Raw genomic sequence first — 23074 nt, 5'->3', positions numbered from 1 at the left:
TTCATGAAGTGGCCAAAGCCTGAGTAACGCACGATAGCACAGAGCTGCTGTTTACCGACCCGAAGGAGGTCTTGTCTTGTGCTGAGGGCCATTTCGGACCAGAGCAGACATGATGGGACGGTAATATAGTGCTACTATATGCCCGGCTAAGACTAAATGTGCACTGCAGTGACATCATGCGTCAACGGTAAAAAAAAGTCTCAAAAATCCAGACAGGTATAAACAGTATTACTTTTAAGCCGATCTTAATATTATTGTTTTTGTACATCTTTTTTTTGTGACTGAAAATCTATATTAATCTATTGAGTACAACTCTGGAGACTTTCTTAATTCATTCCCAATAATTTCAGTATCTGTTTCCAGTTTCTATGTTTGCCAAAAACATGACACTGCATCTAATCTCTCCAAATCACAGAATAATTAAAAAACGAGAAACAAAAATAAGACAACCTTGCCAAAAGAGCTACTGGGGAACTTTTTTTTTTCCCGAAAGTTGCAATTAGTGAGTAATTTGCTAAATAATGACAGATGAAGGAGTAATGATGCTGTGAGATAAAGACTATTTTCCTGGCGTGATGTGTTTGCTTCTCTCCGTCTGCCACAGCTGTGTTTGTGGGTACAGATGGCATCAGTGCTCAATGAGGATATCGCTTTAGGAGGTTCCTCCATGCAACCTTTTTGTCCTCTACACTTGCAGGAAGATAACAGCAGGGTGTCATCATTTAAGATTGCATTTATGTCTGAGTTACATACAGCTGAAGCAGGATGTCAACACCGTAAACTGTACACATACACTCATCACTGTTGCGAAGAAGTGTGGTTTGGAGTTGGGACACGAACTTATAATCGTTGATTACGGCACGCTGTGTCGTCCCACCTACTGCTTATTTACATTCTTACCTTGTTGGGCTGCACCGCTCTCCTCAGATTCTCCATCCATTTGTCTCTCTCGGCTGATGAACGGCAGGAAAAACATTTGCTTCCTGTGGAGGTGGTGACCTACCGCAGAGGGAGAGAGAGGGATAACAAATGCTTTAATGATCAAAAACTCATGCATAACGGTGACAGGAAATAAGTGGAACTGACATTTTTTACTAAACTTAGTTCATAAATACCACTTTGTCTCTGACAGCACAGAGGCTTATCAGGCATACGCACACATACACATTGGTGGATATGTGGGGACTGAAGAGGACTGTTGAGGAATGACTGAAATGTGTGAACGGACAGAGGTGACAGATGACTGCTAGGCAGGCTGGGTGATAACCGGATGATTAAAAAATGCACAGTGGGACGGAGAGAACAGAAAAAAAAATTAACAGAATGATGTAATGAGCAGGATAATAAAGATTAGTGGAGATTTCAGGTCTGGACAGTGCACACTGTAGGGTAGAAAGTATTCATTAATTCCTCTCACCCTGATGCGACCAAAGGCTCCCGAGCCAACGCTGCAGCTTTGCCAACACATATCATGCACATGTGAATCTTACGGCAATTAGAAGCTTGTTGGAAATTACTCCAGTCCACAGATGATCATAAGGATGTAACCTTTGATACAGAAAAGCCGTATGTGTCTGAACCTCTGGCTATAATTGGCCATCAGCGGCGAATCAGGATGAGATGTGAAGTGAGAGGAGCTGCGGATTCCAAGCTGTTCATTTACATTTAAGTTTTTTTTAAAAACAAACGAGAAAAGAAATCACGAGAAAAATGGAAAAATTTGAGTTGTACCAAACTCAAACTGGTTTGTTGCTGCAACTGGGATCAAGAAACAGCATCACTGACGGAGAAATAAAGGTACATGGATGGACCTTAAAGATTAGAAATGCTTCGTCACTCCAGCTGTACCCGAGCAGGGTAAGAACACTGTACCTTTTAAATATTGAAACATTTTTGTACCTTCTTGTCTGTATCTCTAAAAGAACATTCCTGCACCCCCAGTGACAAAAATGTACCTTTTTCTCTTGGTGGAAAATATGTTCCCACTGGAAAGGTACAGATTTGGTACCTAATGAGGTACAGCTGGAGCGAAATGCCGCTCTGTACCTTCATGATGCTACAACATCGTCTTTTAGAGACAAAAACATCTGCAATTATCAATATTTTACATATAAAGCTTTTTTTGGTACATTTGCCCTTAAGTACATAACATAATACAAAAAGCTTTTAACCGTTAGGCTGAAGCATAAGGCGAAGCTACAGCTGACCCAGAATCTGGCTTCTAGAGCATAATCTGTAGCATCTGCTCGACATCTGCATCACCCGCAAAATAACTTAACAGTGGCTGCAGAGCAAGCTGTAAACATGGCATCGACATGTATTAGCTAAGCTGTTGCCTACACATCCAGTAGACACGGAGCGAAACTAATAATATTTGCTGTCGTGAAACCTGATTAATAAGGCGAATATTCACTCTCCTTGTAGCTCTGCTTGGATCTCCACTGATTTCCGGGTGTCGTATCTGGCTCTTTCTCAGCTTAATGCTTCACACTGTTCACTAGCTAGTCACTACTTTTATCTGTCTCCTGGTTGGTGGGAGGCTTGTAGCAAACAGTGGGTTTATCAGAGCTTTGTCGTTGAAAATGAAAGAGAGCAGTGAGAGCGAATCGAAACTTTAAATATTTAATGTATGTAACGCTGTGATCCTACCCTAAGGTTACATAATGTTGCTTTAAGCACAGTGATTTGACATTTTTCATACCAAAATGCATCTTGGGTGCAGCCTGAACTAATTTATGCGCTACTTTTTTCTCCAGATGATTTGGAAGTGCTCCAAATGCCACTTACCAAAAATTGTATATGCAGAACATGACCTTTAGTTAAAAAGCCTTGGATACCTGAAATAACTCCTACTTTGCAGAGGTATGTCTGTCCATGGATGCTTCAATTAAGCACGAGAATGTTTCGAAGCACTGTGGAGACAGAATAATACGTATTTGTGTGTTCATGTACTGTTTATGTTTGTGTGCCCCCTCACCTCAAAGCAGTAGTCCTGCCCGAGGATGCTGCTGTGAACAGGCTTGATGACAACCTCGTCCTCCATACTTAGGTCCAGTGCTTCCACAGCGCTACTGGGGCTGAGCAATGACTCATGGGAGCGAGACTCCTTCAGCCTTGGCATCAGATGAGATCTAAGAGTGGAAAAAAAAAGGAAGAGAATTGAGTCACCGTGCAGAGTCTTGAGGAGAGGAAGTGAGAGAGCGGGAGCATATGTACCGCGCGTATTAGCGAGCGTTCATGGTGAGTGTGAAGCGAGAGAGTGTGAGGATGACGAGGAGAGGATGCTCCACTTGCCTCAAAGTCGGCGAGTCCTCAGAGTGACAGGCTCGCACACTATATCAACACATGTTCATGCATCCACTTCTAAGCTCGCTTGCTAATGGATGCTTCGAGACCTCTCGTTTACGGCTTCAAACATCAATGAACGGGTGAAAATGCACAAAAGATTTGAGTCAAGCTGCGCCGCAGACTGCTGCAGTGGATCCACTATAAATAGGAGGCAATTCATATCATTGATTATCATTAATGGTCGGACTTCAGATCATTTCCGTGATGTGATAATGCTTCGAAGTGATAAACCACTTGCTATCGGTTTTGTGGAGCTCCATTTTACAAACATGCAGCACACAAACTCATAACCCGGTCAACCCTTCTCCATTGCATTATGAGAGGAGCTCAGAGTGCACTTCAGAAAGTTCAATACACTGACAAAGCGAGCCCTGAAGCTCTATTCATGGCCATTATTTAGCCAGAGAGGATTAGGAGACAGCGAACGGCTCTCCACTGTTTTTTTTTTTGTGCTTGATGTCAACAGGAAAGAGCAAATGTGTCTCCATGCAGTGTATTTGCAAGCTGATCTCTTCTAAGATTCAACAGCCAGTTATTTTGTGGTGAGCCGTGTTATTCTCCATCATGTCATGAGGTCAAGTCTGAAAGGTTCAGTTTAAACATTCAACAATTAACTTATCAACACAATGTGAAGAAGTAACAGTTATGACATGTCAGAGATGTTTATGTATTGTATTGCAGAGATATCTATTGAAGTTAGCATGCTAACCAGTTAGCCTTGGTCCACCCTGTCTTGTTATAGCACTTTGTACCCCAAGAGGCGATAGCGAGTCACTGTATCATCCAGTCTCCCCTCAGTCTAGTCTGACTCACCAGATGTAGACTGTTGGTACGAGCTTTCCTATTTCAGCAAGCGTGCTCCTCCTCTTTTGCAATCTGCGTGTTAGCACTTTCAAAATCTGTCTTTACAGGAAACGAAAACAACCTCCGAGTTAGCAACCTAAACACTGAAAATTGTAAGTTCCCCTAACCCTAACCTAGTCTGTGACGGTACAGATCTTTCTTCTGTGCACACAAATGCCTGAGGAGATCTGGCTATGCAAAAACCACCCTTAGTTCAACATGAGAAGTTAAGGAAGTAGCGCTGCCCTGAGGACGTATTCGAACCCTGCGCTCCTAGCAGGAAAAGACAAAAAGATGACAAAAACAGAAGCAAAACAAGAGTTAACATGCTGCTTTCCACCGCTGGAGACAGCTCCACATGAGTAAAGGGATGAAGTCTCTTCTCCACTAGTAAATAAACAGCTAATTGTATAACGTTGCCGACAGTGTTAATATGCCTGCTTAGTGAGTAGTTAGTTGAAATTAAGAAGAAACTAACTAAACAACTTTGTTTGGATTTAAATTATGTATTTGTCAGGTGGCCCATTCTCACATATAGCAAATTCAAGTTAAATATAAAGAGTCAAACGCCCTTGGTGCTTTTGCGTTTTCTATAAACCAACAGCCCAACCCTGTGTCCCAGTCTGCCTCACAGTGCTAAGAGGATGAAAAGCTAAATACACTAGCGAGGGATGTACGCAGCGACAGCCGGGCAGCAAACATTAGCCCCTGACACTCAGACACTGGCAGGACGGGGAAGACAGAGGGTCAATTGCTAGTGTAATGAGTGAGAGTATTCTGTTAATAGTGCCCTCTATGGACGGCTTACACACTAATCCCATGTATGTGAGTAAGCCTGTGTGTGTGTGTACTGTACATCCCTTCTGTGGACTGAAAGAAGAGCATTCCAGGAAAAATGCAGCACCCGTAATGACAGATTAGCAACCGCATGCAGCTCTTTATACAGTCAGCCAGCTTTGTTGTCAAATCCAACTGTCCAATGTGAAGTGGATAATGATCGGGGCTCGCTCTTCCTTTTGATCTCGCACATGCATACAAGGCAGATATCATCCTCTTAAATAAAAAGCGAGGAAAAAATAACATGTGCAAAGACCTCAAGGATCGCTTTGCATATGAGAATCCAGTTTGAGGAGCTTCTAGCCTTTTCCAAAGCACAGCTGCAGGGGAAGTGTGTTTGCACCTAGCTCTGCTTTGTGATTGGCTGACTGGGTACCGGGCAGAACAGAGAGCGAGTCAAGGAAGCGGAGAGGAGGGAGAAACAGGGGTTTTTCTGGTGGGATGTGGTGTTAGACACAGGAGGGGATAGGGAACTTATTCACAGTCCCCCCCAAAAAACCTGCATGATGTCTCAGAAACAGACCTGGAAATGCTCCAAATACCATCAAACCGGTTGCAAACACATTTCTCATATTTAGTCACAACTAATAGGAAGCATGTCAGTATTTTTCCTGTGAAAATGTCCTGAAACATGCAGCCAGAGTCGCTTGCCAAAAGCAAGATCTCCCGAGGAGTAATATTCTGCATGTTGTGAAGAGAAATAACTGCAGAGGGAGGGACGCATCTATTATTCTTCTATTATGATTTTCTTTTTCTCTCAGCATATCATATTAGGACATTAGTGTCAGTGGAGATGGTGGGAGACTGTGTAAGAATTGATGAATAATAATGCTGCCTGTCATCTGTATGGCACTGTATTAAATTGTACTGTAACGTGTAATTTACAGCCCATTGTCGGCCACTTTGTAACAATGACGAAGAAAGACTGTCTGGCGTGTGAAATCCGCTCATAACTTCTGTATCGCGCTGTTCATGTCAAGCCTCCTGCAAATAATAACTGGTATTAAAAGCCCGCTGTCCTCGTCTCATCTCTCTCCCTTCCCCCAACATCGTCTATTCTCAGCAAACGTCCTTCTATGTCCTTGACAATCCTCAGTTACCCTTGCCTCCATTTCTCTCCTGTCCTGTCCTTCTCTTATTCTGTGTTTACCTCAGGTGGCAGTGGGATGGTTTATGTTCGGACGATTCTTTGGCACAAATCTTTCCATCCCAGTCTCTTCTTCTTCCCCTGTTCTGTTTATCTCTTCCCCCTCCTTCTCCTCTCTTGGCCACCAATCAGTCTAGCCCTCGTCGTCCTCTGGGCTTCATTCGGGCCACCTAAATATTTCCGACACTATGTGGAAGTCACACAAGCTGCAGTTGTGATAGTTCACAAACTTCCAGTGACTCCTACACACAGGCAGGGGCGATGTAATGCCCTAGAGTAAAGTACATAATTGAAAAGGTCATGCCATATAGAACAGCCTTTGCAAAGACCTTGTCAGGATTATAGGGGGATGTTGCAAAGAGCGCTGTACACGCTGAATCTACAATACCTTATGTTTGGATACAAAACATGGATGAAAAGAACTTCCATTAGAACGGTGGTCAAGTTTTGAGGAAAGTTTGGCAAAGTAATATGTGAATCAGTGCATGTGACGTGACAGAAACACATAATTAATGGAGCACCGGCAGCTCCAACATCCATTTGTGTTTTTTAATGAATGAATGTGTCTCTTCTGATTATCCTGAACCCTGTGGTGTTTTTCACCAAGTGGCATTCTCCGAGAGAGGAGGGGGTGAAACGAAACAAAGTCCCCTAGTCCGACACTCAAGCCTGGGAAATTGCAGTTTCCATAATTGTTTTTTTCTTTCTTTTTTTTTTTTTTTGAATACCACAACATAGAGGTGAAATCAAAAAAACATGTTTCTGTCCTCCTTTCTTCATCAATATGCTAACGATTTCCAGCTCTGCCAAATGTACAAACTTGCTCGCCTTGTTTTGGCAGTTACTCTAAGATGTCTGATGCACAAGCTGAAATAACAACAGCAACTTTAGGTCTGGATTGAGGAAGAACGACAAGGGGAATTTTGGCATCAAAAAACACTGATGCAACACAGTTATTTCTGGCACATTCAGTTACAGACTGTCTCCAGGTGATAAGACACTTAATTTTAATGCGTTTTCTCATGATCATGTTGAACCAAAATTATGACTTGGACAATTATCCTTTTCTCTCACTCAAATAATGCGGGTTGGTATAAAGGTATGTAGTATTGCAGAGGTAGGTTTTATGGAGACAAATAACCGATAATTAACTGTTTATAATGGCTCTCATGCACACCTGAGGGCAAGGAAGACTCACATGTAGCGAGCAAAGATTTTTATATTCCTTATCTTCTTTCTTTTTCATTGGATTGGAAACCGACTTTCAAGGTGCAATCAGCCACCTACTGTATGCGAGTTTGGAAAATGCTGCACTTTTTTTAAGTCAATAAAAGCAATCTGGCTTTTTATTACCGGCTTGATTTACTGGCTGGAATTTCACCAATACCGATAAATAGCAGGTTACATAAATTTCCCAACACTGGACCCTGAATTTATGGGTCTGAACCATATCGCGCATGAATATTAATGGATGAATAAATGGATTAATAAGCAGGCTGCCGTTACGACTGTCATGACTTCTTAGGTCTAAGACTTTTTGACTTTCTGCAGTTAGTGTTGCTGAGTTATCTGGTACATTTAGATTGTTATCATGTGAACACCCAGCTGGCTGGCGATGTACACTCACTATTTGGGAATTTGTGCCATCAGGCCAAACTCCTATCAGCACCGTCTGAGATCTGGGCGCGCCGTGTAAGGATAAGGTTCGATAGAAACTCAGTTAAGAGTAAGTACCTGAGAGAGCGGAGCAGAGTAATGGATTCAGAGTGTGTCTGGGCTGCACTCAGTGCGCTTTGTCTCCGCATCCTGTAAAAAGAGTTCATCTGATAGCCTGTCTGGGATCTGATATAGTCTAAAACCTCGGGCCCATACAGGCGTCAGTGCACTTAAGACTTCTAACACACTGACTTGTTGGCTAGCTGGCTGCACCACGAGGGAGTATGTTTATACTGATAGCACAAGATTGGCTCAATTAATGCAGTCCAAATAACAGCGCTTTGAAAGTCTACTTCCTGCAGGGTGGCTACAAGATTGTGCATTGTTTCACTATGATCACATGTGCGACGACAACAACAACAGCAGCACGTTATAGCACATGTGAAGTGGTGTTAATCTTGATGGGAGATAAGACCCTGTTTGTGTCGTGCTGCCACTCACGTTACTGTAATACATGCAAAAATGAGCCGAATGACCGAAGCTAAAGATCCCGACATAACCTCAAACAACACATACTTGTCTCACGAGAGGCCTCCAGTTAATGCTAGCGTTAAGCAGCTTCATGTTAAGTCTCCTTGCTACCAGTGCTAACTGTGGTTGCCGCCCCGCATTTGTTTACACAGCGTTCTGCTTTGCTGCGAGACCAGCATTTGCACCAATCAATACGCTTTCCACTTGCAGACTGGCACAGCAATTACTTGTTAATAATGCTCTTTACCAAACAAACACATGAGACCTTCGGGCCAGTCGGCATGCATACCAACAAGTGGAACCAGGCAGAGACACGCAGGGTGACGAATTATAGCAACCTCCATTTTTGACATTGTTAGTTGCTTTGGACAAAAATGTCAGCCAAATAAAAGTAATCAAGTGAAACATTAAAGACTGAATGAGTAGAGAAAAGTACGAATATTACTTCCATAAATAGCACGACGGCTCACTGATGGCTCGAGTGTGAAAATGTAATTAATCATTAGCCACAGTTTGTTCCTCTAATGTCTACAATCACTTCCTTGTCACAGAGCTAAGCACAAGTTTTTTTTCCAAAAATAAAAGTGCTTTATTTTCACACATAAATAAAAAATAATTCAAAGTACGGCTGGGCCTTATACTGATAATTACATCCCTATTGTGATATGAGATTATATATTGTTTTAGATTTGGTGTAAATGTTGTCTTTTGAGGTTTTAAAAGACAGTAAAGTGAAGTAAGTACCAATAGTCATTCCTACAATATTTTGCAATATCGATATCGAGGTATCTGGTCGAAAACACTGATATTCATCAGTGCTGTTAAGGAGATTTCATGGTTTTGAGATATGTATCGAGACAATATAAAGAAAGTTAGGCAGGGGCATCAATTCTGTTGCGGTAGCTGGATAGGAAACAGTCCGGTCATACTTGATTTAGAAGAGGTTAAAAATCTTTGTCATGCAGCCGACAGAATAGTTTCTCATCCAGTTGGTTAAATGAGTCTTGGGGGGGTCTAGAGATATTAATAATACACATAGGTGATCTTCTTGGCTTTTCAAAGATAGGCTGATTATTTATATTCCGGCTGATGCTTTGCTCTGTTGTGAGCCAACATCTAATCAAGGAACTTGCCAAGAGCAAAAACAAGCTCCACACGACTGTCAATATTGCAGGAAAGGTGACTGGCAAGTCACAAAAACAACTCCGAAATAAATTTGACAGCGCTGTACCTTGAAAGGCGGAACAGAGAGGCGCTGATATATCACACCCACTGCACTCACAGTCTGAATTGCTCCCCATCTGGCCGTCGAGTCGGATGGCCCAGCCGGAACATATATAAGAAGTCTTTTACTCCTTGTGCCATACGGGCACTGAACACAGAACGACTGCATAGGGCACACTTGCTGCTACCTCTGGTATATTTATATCACCTACAGGCTCATTTTCACTCTTGCACGATGTATATTTGAATGTTTTTTTTAGTGGTATGTTGTGCTACGGGTACCTTTATGTACTTTTGTTGTAACATTTCAATAAAGTTAATCTAATCTAAACTATTCTGAACTTTATCTTGTTTTTTTGTCTGATAAAAGCCGAAGTACAACCACGACAGAGCGGAAATAAGCAGAAATGTTGCATGTTGGACGTGATGCTAGGTATCCTGTGGTTGTGAAACCAGATGTAATGCTTTGCTAAGAACTGCATCACAGTGGTTAGACAAGTGGTTTGTAATAGTGTGCTTAAAATGAAGTTGCAACACACAGAGTTTTCAACATATTTACATCCCTGTAGAGTCTCCTCACAGCTGGCTCGGCTTGTAGACGGGGCTCAAACTAAAGAAAAAAACAAAAAACGCTCTGGCCAGACAGCAACACCGACGACTCCACACACACCTGGGCCCCAACTCAGACATCAAAGCGGGAAAAACATCACAGTTAACACACACACACGCACACACAATCGCACAGTAATTGTTCAAGCTTGATTATGAAACACATGCACTGCAGAGGCAGGCAACCGGACAAATAAGCCATTATTCCTGCATCAAGCCTCGCACAATAAAGTGTCCATTATTCCCACTGCTTTGGCGCTGACTCAGTGGAAAGGACCACAGGCCGTGATGAAACAATTACGTGTCTGTCACATTGCAGAGTACTCTGTCACGGGCCTGATCGCTCATTTGATCCGAGCAGATGTGGTTCATCTTTCTTAGTGCTTGGTGGGAATAATGAGGCAGTATTGGCTCAAAGGGGAAGTCAAACTTTTGCCACGGTCAGTGTGAGATTTTTCTGATGATTCATGCGTCTGTTATTCAGCATTACAATTGCATTTGTGTTCTGGGTAAAATGTATAGTTTTGTGCATCAACCCGCCATCTGTCGAGCGTCGTCTGCACCGGAGTGAACAGTTGGGCGATGGGTAGCAGGAGAATAAACTGTAGACAACAATACAAACGTCTGGCCCACAGCGAGAGACAGATAGAAGTACTCAAGAGGAGGCGAGGGAAAGAGACGGGAGGGGGTCCTGTCAGATGCTGCTGGTGCAGAACGGTGGATGTGTGAGCTGAACCACTGACATGTGGCTATAGGCACTGGAGCCCGCACACCAATCAGGGCGGCTAGAAGATCCAGTCAACAGAACAAAGCTTATTCGCTGTCGAAGTCACATACGCTGCAGAGGAAAAAGACTGATCTCTGGAGACAAAGTTTGAGGTTGTGAGTGAGCAAAGTGAGCTGGAGATGCAGCAGCTAATGTGACAGCACCACTATGATTCCCTCTGCCAATAACCCTTAGAGGAAGATTTCCACACATTCAGACTGACACGCTCAATCAAAAACACCCTTTCTGCTCATCCATCCGTGATCTCTTTGAGTCCTGATTGGCTGCGTAGTAGATGGCTGTGGAGGCGATAACAATGACAGCGAACGGGAAAACAAGAAAATGTACATTTAAACAGATGGGTAACATAGATGAGTGGGCACAGTGAAGTCTGCCTTGGTCCGTATCCAGTGCATTAGCGCTTTGCAGCACCTGTGCTGGTTGACGGCGTCGGCTCTTTAGGCTTTTACAGCGCCAGCGGTCTAATGCATGCAAGACAAAAGGGAGATTATGCTGGGACGAGGGAAGAGAGAGACACTGCCCCAGGCATCGCTGCACCAAACAAGAGGGAATAAAAACTGAAGCTATGGTGTGACCACTTTTATGTCGAAAAACCAGTTAGCGCTATAGATGGGAGCACACATTATCTCAAAGTATAGAAGGGAGAGCTCTGCACAAAGACCGCCTTTCATTTGCGAGGAGGAAGGAAGCTTTTAAAGGCAAGAATGAGACACATGCAAACACACACACCCCACTAAACACACACATGTATACAGGAAAGGAGGGAGCTAGCTTTAGCATTTAGTATCTCCTAAATGATCAGCTCCTCTAGGCCCTTTTTAGGAGTCTGTGAGGATGCCTGACTCAGAGCACTGGCAAAGACACTACAGTGTGGGAAAGGCTGGCTGCTAACTGAGATCAGGTGGCTGGGAAACAACTGTTGGGAGAGCTAACGCAGCCTCCGAGCCAGGCTGTCTGGTAACACGCATACACATACATACGCATGCACAGCTTGATTACAGCGAGAGCGCAGCCTCCCTGCTAGGGCTGAGAGGTAATTCAGTGTAACATCTGCTAGGACGCTCACCGCAGGAGACCAATACGGAGCGGTGAAGGAGCTGCTCTGGAGCGGGCCCGGCTGAGGTTTTGGCGCTGAGGTCATGTGCTGAGTGAAAGAGAACAGAACAGCTGGCCGCGACGTACAACCGCTGGACACAGCAGATCACGCTAGCAGCTGCGATTCACAGCATGCCAATTACCTGTGATGATCTGTGAGGAGTGTGTTTTAGCATTTGCGGTGATTTCATGAGAATATTGATTTGTGCCAAGCTCGGCAGGATGTGACACATGTGGCGAAATTGTTCTTACTCATCTTATTCTCTTCCCAGATACGTTTTTTAGAAGCCACGAATCGAAGGGTCACTGGAGAATAATACGTAGCCTCAACAGCATAATGGACTGAAAGGAGCGTCTATGTGTGGGTGTCAATCCATCAGTCCATTCACAGTAATTACGGCACGGGGGTGAGGCCAAAATAAGACAGCCAAAACATTGCAAGCACAATTTATAATGAGGTCAAAGGTCACACTAATGAGTAACTCCTTAAGTGGCAGCTATAGTCGCAGGGCAAAGGATAAATGTCATACTAATGACTAATGGCCTTCTGGGAACTCACCAATGCGGTATGATTGGTATATTGATTTAAATCACACACTTTATGTGACACGTAGGGGGAAAAACATCATTATTGAATAGTGTTTTACTGGAATGTACACATATATTTGTTTATGTCATAAACCTAGTTCCTCCTGTCCCTTGTGGTATCACCCAAGATGTAGCAACATTTGCGTAACACGTGATGAAGCTGCCAGAAATGGGAGGACGAGAAGAGTAAATGTGGATGTGACTGCTCAAACTGTAAATCAGTGTCTTCTTTAAAATGATTTTGGCTTTATAAACTGTTATACAAAAGAGTGACATATTCGCACTTCAGAGTCAAAGTCAAGGAGTTTGTGTTTAGATACTTGAAATTAAATAAGGTCTGTGGTTAACACAAGCTAAAGAGATTTTCATGTTTAGTTCTAGGACATTAAATACATCAGTGAATACTCCAATTGTGAATTTTAAATCATTTACATGTCTTCAAAAAGGCGGTCGCTACAAAGATTGTCGGGGACGTTAAACATGATAATGCCGAACACGGAGACTCATCTACTCGCTGGTCGGTGTTTACAGCCAGACTTTAATTGCAAACTTTTCTGACTTTACAACTTGTAGATTGACCAATTTATAATAAAGTGTGTAGTGTAGTAAGAAGCTTAGTGGTGGTGAAGTTGGCTTTATACACCTGGCGATTGCATCTACGCTTCAGATGTCATAAAAGTGGCGCTCATTTGTGAAGGTTATCTTGCTGAATAGATTGTGTAAGTATCATACACTTATTGTTAAGGGGAACCAGGGTGATGCTAACCTTGAGGTTAGCCCACAGAAGTATGTCCTTCCTGCATGCATCTATAATAGTAATTATTACAACACTGAAATGTCAGGTACAGTATTTACCTAACAAGCAAGTTCTTGCGTCGTAACAAATACCCTCTAAGATAATAATCCAGTCCTGCTTTTCTTGATCAGCTACAGAAAAGAGATGACGTGACAGACCTGGGTCGGCTCACCATCCCCCCCCCACCACCAGCCTGCAGACTTTTGGGGACAGAGCTCTCAGTATGGCAGGCCCCATCATTTGGAGCTGTCTGCCGGCAGATATCTGCAATGCCACGTCCACTGTGACCCAGCTATCATTGCCAGTATTATTTTCTGTTATTGTGCTATTTTGTATTGTCTCCCTCCATGCGTGTAAAGCGTCCTTGGGTTCCTTCGAAAGGCATTACATAAATGCAAGCTTCTCTTTCTCTCTGTCCCACATAACTTTATTAATATGAATCCACCGGTAGGCCCGCAGTCTGTTTACTCATGGTATGTTTTTACTGGGCGGACAGGTTTTTGTTTAGCTTATACAAAACATAATAATTTGAGGACTGAGGGCAAGGATTGATTATTTCAAAAAGCAGGCAAAATGAAATGAACTAAAATCAATAGAATGTGTTTTATTGATTTCTGCTTTTTACTGTATACATTCTGTGTTATATGTTATTAAAATGCCAGGAAATGCACAGGAGCAAAAGGAAGGCTGAGCAGTGTTTGTTATTGTGAATAACTGACTGAATAAATCTAAAATATGTCCTTGAATACATTGTTGTAACAGAAAATGTACAGTGTTACTCAGTACATTTACTGTAGTGCTGTTAGTGCACTTTTGAGGTACTTGTAAGCACTTTATACTTCCACTCTGCTACATTTTGAACCCTAGTTACTAGTTACTTTGCAGATTAATTGCAGAATAATTTAGTTTATTGGCAATCAGATTAAGAAAAAAGATATGATAACCAGAAAATGATCAGCCAGGCCGATAATCAGTAGACCGATAGTATACAGTATACATACTGTGCATGTGAATATATGTCGAATTCCCTTTTATTCGTACATTTGACACTTAAGTATATTTTTATTTTGGCACTTTTTACAACACTGGTTTTACTCAAAACTAACTGCTACACTTTCCTTCAGTATAACCAGCACTATAGCTCAACCTGATTAAATGTGTTGTAGATGTTGGCTGGCTGCTGTTTGTGATAATTATAGGTGTTTTTAAAAACCAGCCAACTCGGTCCACTTTGAAACTACCAGCAGAAAAACCTTGACAGGTCAGGGACTGATTCATTATTTTAAACTTAAGAAAACAGCATCCGCAAAAAAAAAAAAAGAGAAACATCTTTTTACTTTTCGCTTTGTAATTCAAAGTACCTATGGCCACTATTTCCAGCAGAGAGAGGAGTGGGGCAGTGGTAGAAGACGGAGGCAAAGATAATACAGTTATCGCCCTGGTAAGACAGGGGAGAGTGAAAACGCTGGCTTAATTGGGCCATGTCTGCCCAATTAAATGACTTATCATCTGGCTTCAGGCCATCCGGTGATGTTAAAGCCTGGAGGGCAGCGAGGTGTCAGAGTGGTTTGAGAGACTGCCCTTCAACAATATGTGCAGTAGAGGAGAGTAGGAAAAGAGTTCCTGACATGAATTAGTAAAATATTATCTGTTATACTTCAGATGTCATATTACTAATTATCGCCTTCGTGGCACAAACACACACTGACAGAATAATGCACATTTTGCACTTTGAGTTTAATATTTCCTTTTTGTTATTGCTCATTAGCCATTATTGATTTTAATCACAAAGCACCACAGCATCAATGATAAACTATTAGGGGCGAGACAGTCACATATCAGTGGGTATGACTCAGCCTTGACCATGAGTCTGAGAATACTCAAGGCGCTCTAAGGTCATGGAAATGGTGTGTTCATCTGTGCTCACGTGCTTAAGTGCCTGTGTGTAAAGGCAAACATGAAACCGCTGTATTCAGGTATGTTTGCAAGGCAAAGACAGACCAAACTGCATGCAAAAAATGATAAATTTTAATCATTCTATCATTCTTTTCTTTCAGCACGTACTAAGGAAAATATAAATTAGTTACAAGAAAGCTTTTTCTCTTGAACTCTTGCATAACTCGTCAAGTGCTTGGGGAACTGATAACACCATGTGCAAAGGAGTAGGGGAGATGAGGAAGTGTTTTTCACTTCTTGACCTGAATATTCAAACATCCCTGTGGCATTGGACGAAGACGCAGGCAAACACTCAAGGAGTTCACAAGGAGAAAAAGAGGGCAGAGGCTCGCTTCCCACGCAACACAGCAAAAACTCTGATGGCTAAAAGCCTATGATCTCTTTAAATACTACTTTTTTCACAATTTATTCCAGCTCTCATACATGCATCCTTATTAATAGCAGATCTAGACAGGTGAAGTAACTTTAGCACATAATTGGCTCTAAATTGTCAAGCGCCGTCAATACTGAGTTCTTATTTGCACTTTAAAGACAAGATCTGCCTCTGGCGCTGAATAGTTCTCTTGTTCAAGTCTAAGCTTGTCCTCGTTTCTCTCTCAGCACCATCCTCTCCAGCTATTCAAAGATGTACGGCACTCTTTTAATTAAGTATTCTGACCTTTTCTTACTTTCATAATTCATACGTAAAGTACTTTATGGCATATATGTAGCGAAAATAGTTAGCTGAAACCACAATGTACAGTCACTGAGTGAAGCGTGGGTGGATGCAGAGACAGAGGTTTCCAAAAAACCACAGCGTGCAGCTGTGCTGTAACCATCCAAAGTGTTGAAACAAAATGACACTTACGATCTACTGAATATGTGAAACATTGTCCAGCAGAACCTCTCCAAACTGGATCCAGAAAACGGCACGGCGGCTTCAGTTTGGGTCGCATTCCTCACAAGCGACTGGTCTCAGTGTTTTTCCCGACTATTTTTGAGTCTCTGGGAACGTGGCTGGAGCCTCTGCCCTCTGAGTTACACCGCACCGCTCCCAAAGGATGTCTGTTGCTACTAACACACCCCTCTCCACATCCCATTTAAAAAGACAGTGCACTTATTTAGGACGAGCCTGCCTCATAGCCCAGTGAAACATTATACCGAGATGAAGTAATGCTATAAACACTGTGCTCACGACATTGACCTATAAAAGGTACGATTTAGGGGGCTGCATATGGTCCTTCAAAATAAGACATGATTTATACATACTATATATGATTTTCAAAGAATACTTCAATGTAAAGCTGAAGAAGTATCCAATGGAATATATTATACCAAATAAGTGCTTTTATAGCAACTTTGTTGTACTTTTTGGTAGTTTTTTCTTATTTCCTTTGACATAACTGTACTTTTTCTTCATGGTTTCATACCTAGCTTATGCTTTAGCTGAATAATTGCATAATAATTATCTCTGTAAAAGGTCAGAGTCCTCCTGTCTCTGTTCTTAATAGAGAGAAAAGAAAAAAAATAGCTGCAAAGAAAGCGTTGAAAAGCTGACAGCCGTTAGGAAGTTATTTAGGTGCTTCTGTCTGAAAATTATAGCAAAATCTATAGTCTTCTAGCTGAAGTCGTTCGGTAGGATACACAGTTTCTCTGTCATCATCAGATCTGTCTCCCCTGCTTTTTCTCACACTGACATAGACCCCGATGTTGGCAGCCAGGAAGTCAGCCTGCCGGCTCCCTCCCTCCCTGTTTCCCTGTAGCAGGAAACAATGGTTCAGCCTTCAGCACTACACTCTGTGGGAAAATGCTGGGTCCTTGGCCTGGAGAGGGGGACTCCAGGAAAAAGGAGAAAAAAGAGGAGGAAGGCAACAAAAAAAAGGGAAAGAGGGAGCAATTGAGGGAAGGAGAAAATAAGGCCAGCCGGGTTGGGGAGGAGACAAACTGCCAGATGTATTGTATGCTTGTTTTTACATAGCCGGCGAGGGGAGACTGATGTCACAACTCAGACATGCTGTCAAGAGACGCTTCGATTCAAACTGATGTTCGAGCTCCAAACACAGCCAAAACCCCCAGAGATGCCAGTCATCTCCTCTGAAATGATTAAAGGTCCAGTCTGGCATAGACCAGTCTCAGTATTTCTTATTAAAAAGCTTTTTGAACCACAGTAGAAAATTTCAGCTCAGTCCTTCCACAGAAATTATACAGATGTCATTATTTTTAAAAGACTTGAGTCAAACTTCTGCCTTGACATTGGAATTTACTGCAAACTATGCAGCAGAAAAGGTCTTTGCCCCCCATTATATGTGGACCGGTTCTCCAGCTCCAAAACAATTCAAGTATGATTTGGGAACTATAGGAGGTTCAATGCACTCGTTCCTCTCCCGATGCAATGGATTGGAATTGCTTGCTCTTATCACGAGTAAACAGACCTGCATGCCTGTGTGCTGTTTTGGAGAATGGCTGGGTAAAGGTTAACTACAAAGCCAAGGCAAAGCCTTGAGACTAAACACTCAGGGGGGATTTCCTCATTCTTCTGGTCTGGGTCATGATAATATCATACCTCACAGAGTTGTTTGGAGTGTGACTGCTCCCAATGTGGGACAGGGCAAGGCTATTCTATCTGTGGAAGCTTGTAATCACTGTAGCGGGAGGGGAGTGCAGAAAACAAACTCAAAATCTTCATTATTCATAGGGAAAAGTATTTTGAACAATAGCCTTCTGTGCTCAGCGAGTCATGCGGGTGCACGACTCTTAGATTTTTACCCACACACGCGCATACAAACAGAAAATGCATTTGTATTCCATGTGAGAAAAATCCATGTCAAATCGTGCCAAGAAGTGTGTGGGTGGGCACTGGCGAGGTCATGAGCCAAGTGTACGGCAGTATTCGGCAAAGGGACGGGGGTCACGAGAGAAGGTGGGAGGGACGGGGCTCTCTCGGCTAACTGTCTGTCTGTTGGCAGTCCCTGGGAGGCCTCGCCTCTGAGTAGTTATTCCCCTGCTAACCACTAACCTGTTTAGTAGAGCACCACCTGCCTGCGCAGAGGTAAGGAGAAGAAGGGAGGGAGGCAAAAAAAAAAAAAAATAATGACTGGATACAGTACGTTCCAGGCAGGCTTCCACAAGTCTGCATCGCAGGGAGGTGGGTGGCGGACGGAGAGAGATGGGCGAGACGTGTTGGACAAGTATGTGTTGGTAGAGGGCAGGCAAGAGGCAGACAGGGAGAAAAAGACGAACAGACCGAGAGGAGAGCGAACTCACATCAGCATTCCAGTGACTCAAGTAGAGAGAATATGAAATTCGCTGCAATAAGGAGGACGGTAAGACCAAGAATAATAACTGTTAATGCTACTGCACTGAATCATGGCTGATAATTGGGTTTAATTAGACACTTCTGCTGTTAAATTTGGAAGGTAATCTACTCCCATGTAAGAATAAGGCAATATGACGATATATTGTAAGAGTTCATCAACTGTCGAAGGTTTTTTTTTTATACCATTTATACCGAGGTAACTGTCCCTTTAATATATGTGGCTGCAATAATCCATTGGCAATGTTGCAAAGTGTTGATAAAAGATCAGCCTAATCCACACAGCGTCTCTCTGTCTTCTCCTCCAGAAGTGGGTACTGGAAGAGGAATGAGAGCAATACAGGCATTAATACCCCTCCCTCCATTGCTTCATTCATCCCTCTATAGCCTACCCTCCATTTAATTTTTTGTAAAGCAGCTTACTGTAAAGAGACAGAAGAGCTGATGTCACTTCCCCGTCTCTGGTTCATCTTCCTGTGTGCTTGTTTGTGTAATGAGAGAACGAGAGCGGAAGGACAGAAAGAGACCTTTACTGTAGGACCGATGCTTGAGAGCTCTCCTCTCGTGTCGTTCCTATTGACTCTGCACTCCGGCCTTCGGGGCAGGAGAGAGCGAGTGAGTGATTCAATTATTGACAGCGCACAACGCTGCCCCATCATGAGCATATGCTCCTCTTTCATCCTCTCCCAGGCAGGTTCTGAGGAGATCCAGAAAAATGTTACTGAAAGTCCTTCGCCTACGTCAACGGTCCTTCTAGTCGCAATGGCGAGACGGAAGACAATATTCCAACCTCCGATTTGCTGACACGCATCAGATATTTCAAAGCATTTGAGTCATTTTATATGAGCACACGGAAATTGAGAAAAATCTGTGTCACTCTACTTTTCATGCCGTCTTAATCTTCAATAAACGTTTGAGCCTCTGTACTTGAATGAAACTGGTGGATTCAAATAAAGCATTTAAAACATGTTAGACCTTCTTAACGCCAGCTGCGACCTCCTCCTCCACCAAAATAATCCAATTAATAAACAGGAATCGTCTCACTTCTCGATTTTTTCTATCCATTGAAACTGAATTTGAAGAATAACCACTTGTAAACCCATCATAGGGTCACGTTCTCATAAACATCTGACTTATTTTTGAAACCAGTGGAGATGCCTCCTGTTGGCCATTAGAAAGAATGCAGGTTCAAGGTACTCAAGTAATGGCTTCACTTATCAGATAAACTGATCGTTACTGTCTTGTCACAAACATGAATCACCAAAACACTTGTTTCAGCTCTGTGACGACGCATTTTTCAGATAATCCAAATGTTTTCTGAGTATTTTAAGAAACACGATAATCTCCTCAGTTCATTAAGGAACACTTAATCTTTTAATTTTTCTGAAAAAGACCAAATTAACCATTCGATGCATGATTTTCTGGACAGCGACGACACATTGGAAAATTGAGAATTGCTTGAATCAGATACTTGGACAGCAGACACTCGATGGTCAGTACCCAAACACCTGTGCTCGCTTGGACACTCATGTTCGTGTGGTCATGCTGAAGTGCTGTTGATTAAGTGTGAAACCGTGCCTGCTCTCTCCCTTCCCCCTCTCTAAACCGCCAGCGGCTCAGACCTCTTGACCCCCGGCCGAGTAGCCCTGTGGGTGCGGCCCTGACCCACTCCTCCCTCCCTGTAAATGTGTCTGATCAAATGCTCTGCCCCACTTCATCAGCTCTCAGTAAATCAATGCACAACACAGAGATGATCTGTGACAGAGTAATTACACAGTGACAGAAGACTCAGGGAATGACGCAAAGAGATGGGGAGGAGCAGCAGGAAGGTGCTGTACAAAGATGAGCTCTGCATTTATTCCCTTTTATTACTAATTTTCCTGCAGCACAGATATATCAAGGAAGCGATACACTGTATTCTATATCATATCATACCTTCTATACATCCTGTGCTTGGTGGAAGTAGCCTAATTAAAAAAGTATGATGAAGCAATGGTGGGACTTTCAAGGCTTTCGAAGCGTTAGCCAAGTGGGCTAAGCAATAATAATAGTGTTGGTAGAATTAACTCAAAAAGCCACTAACCTAGATTTTCATGAATGAATGACACAACGTACCAGTTGTTTTAAAAACGAGGATTAGCCTCTTGTTACCATGCAAAATGCTGGTCCCGGTTAAATGACAGGAAGTGGTGCCCATAATTCACGTGAGGAAAAAGGTGGATACAAATAATCAAGTCCTCGCACACAACTAGCAGAGCATCAACGTCCATCAATTGATTAGTTGTCAACCATTAAGTACGCCGCCAACTATTTCGTCGATGGATTAATCGCTGCAAGTCAGTTTGTAAAAAACACATTTTGCAAATTCTCTGATTTCAGCTTCTCAGATATGAATTTCTGATGGTCATTTTACTCCTCTATGACAGTAAACTGAATATCTTTTGCTTGTGGACGTCACCTCGGGCTTTCCAAAAAGTGATCAGCATTTTTCACAATATCCTGAACCAAACACCCAACTGATTAATCAAGAAAATGACGATTGTGAAAATAAGCCTGAACAACTAGTGCACAAAATATTGCAACATAAACAACAGCCGACTGTCCGCCCTCTCTGTCTTCGTTTCAATCATCTTATTTCCTCACACTGTTTGTCTTATCTCCATCTCACATTCGCTCCTTCCATCTCTCACTCTTGCTCCAACTGCATTTTAAAGGCTGTGAAAATGACTAACAGCTCTATTTTCTCGCTCTGCCATCTTTCGTCTAGGTTGCCGGTTAGCAGGCTCGAAAAGCTAAAATAGGAACGTTGAAGCGCACTAAACGCACACATGCTCAAAACATATGTATATTTGCATTCAGAGTGTGCACATGTATGACTGTGCGCACAAACATTCACTCATGCATACAGGCAGATACAGATCCCCAGGCTGGGAGGAAAGAAAGAAAAAAAAAAAATCACAGTTAGTGCATCCAAACACAGACTGACACAAATGCTTGGAGCATGACATGTAGGAGTCAAGCTCGGCTTTGTTCTGGAGGGCTACAATCAGGAGGACCACCAGCTGAGCTCTCACACTGAAACATATCTGCATGCTGCAGTAAACAAGCAACAGAACCATCAAACTATCATTTATGTGTTTACTAAACCAAAGATGGCTTCCTCCGGTGAAGCCGCCTCCGAGGAAAATAAATGTTTGGTTGAATGCTGCTCTCCAGCAACTAAACTCTCCCTGCGTTATTGTGGCAGGGAAGTTGGCAGGGTGTGTTGAACAGTTACTGACAGGCGGCCTCTGTGTTTCAGGCATCTTGCTAATGAGACAAATCAAAACGAAAGACCGAACTGCAATAATTAATAACAGTTAATTATACTTGATGTGTGGCTGCTGACTAATTACATGCATGTACGTAGCGTGCACTCTACAATGTGCCGACACTCATGTGACTTCTGCTGCAGCTGTACAACTGTGTATGGTGCATTAAATGGACTGTTGATTTTCGTGAGGAAAAATGTAATTATCAGGAAATGTATGTAATAACCCATCTGAAAACTGTAAATATATCTGGGAAAGCTGACATTATCATACTCCGAATTACTACTATTCTCCAGGGTTATTGGGAATTGTATGCAAGAATACAAGAGTAACAGATTACAAACTCCCCAAGGCCGGCACGAAATGATGACTAACCACCAAGAAGAGCCCTTCCACTCATCCCCTCCTCTCTTGTGCAGACATTACAATACAGTTTCTACCATGAAATGAGCTGTTGCTCTTGCAGACTTCCAAACTCTGTATCCTTGGGACACACAGCTCCTTTTAAACAGCTAATTGCTTCCAACATACGACTTCGACTGAGAACGCCGGCCAAAACCAGCGGCTGACCTCACAGCGTGGCCCAGTCATCTGATTTGTGTTAGCTGGCTGCCCTCCGTAACACAGGCCAGCTTTGTGTGATGTTGCTACATTTAGGATGTGGTTGCCACGCATTGCTGCATTATCATCTCTGGTGTTATATATATAATATCGCTGGTTATAAATGCTCTGAATGAAAGCCCCTTTGGGACCTGAAGCAATTATATAATACTGACAGAGTATCCTCAATGTACGCAGGATGTAGTAGAGAGAGAGTGTGTGTATGTGTGTGTGCGCTCAGGAGAGCAGCCTCCCTTGCATTGTCACTGAGAGAGACGAGCATAGCAAGGAGAGGACAGCACAGCTGGAGTATAAACAGTGCACAGGGCAGAGCAGCGTAAACAGTCCCAATGAAGCATCAAGTCCACATTTCTATTCGTGGCCACACACGATAGAATAATCTCCCACTGCATGATCCCCAAGCAAACCAACACACAAAGGACGGCGAGTGACA

General features: G+C 42.8%; 1 protein-coding gene across 12 annotated transcripts in view; it reads right to left on the bottom strand.

The window, feature by feature from the left end:
• The window catches only part of dab2ipb (DAB2 interacting protein b), a 170229-nt gene that overhangs the window by 36711 nt on the left and 110444 nt on the right, over positions 1-23074 (bottom strand). For 11 of the 12 annotated variants that reach the window (XM_084383290.1, XM_084383294.1, XM_084383295.1 and 8 more), the window contains 2 exons: positions 2978-3131; positions 901-999 (listed from right to left, as the gene is read on the bottom strand). In XM_084383290.1, the coding sequence (XP_084239416.1) occupies positions 901-999; positions 2978-3131 (253 nt within the window). Of the gene's footprint in view, positions 1-900; positions 1000-2977; positions 3132-16264; positions 16370-23074 lie in introns of those variants that run through there. The other variant, XM_084383292.1, reaches the window with a different exon arrangement.

This window comes from Pagrus pagrus, assembly GCF_965226575.1.
Source record: "Pagrus pagrus genome assembly, chromosome: 19".
In the NCBI taxonomy this organism is placed as follows: domain Eukaryota; kingdom Metazoa; phylum Chordata; class Actinopteri; order Spariformes; family Sparidae; genus Pagrus; species Pagrus pagrus.
This window is presented reverse-complemented; position numbering and strand designations above follow the sequence as displayed.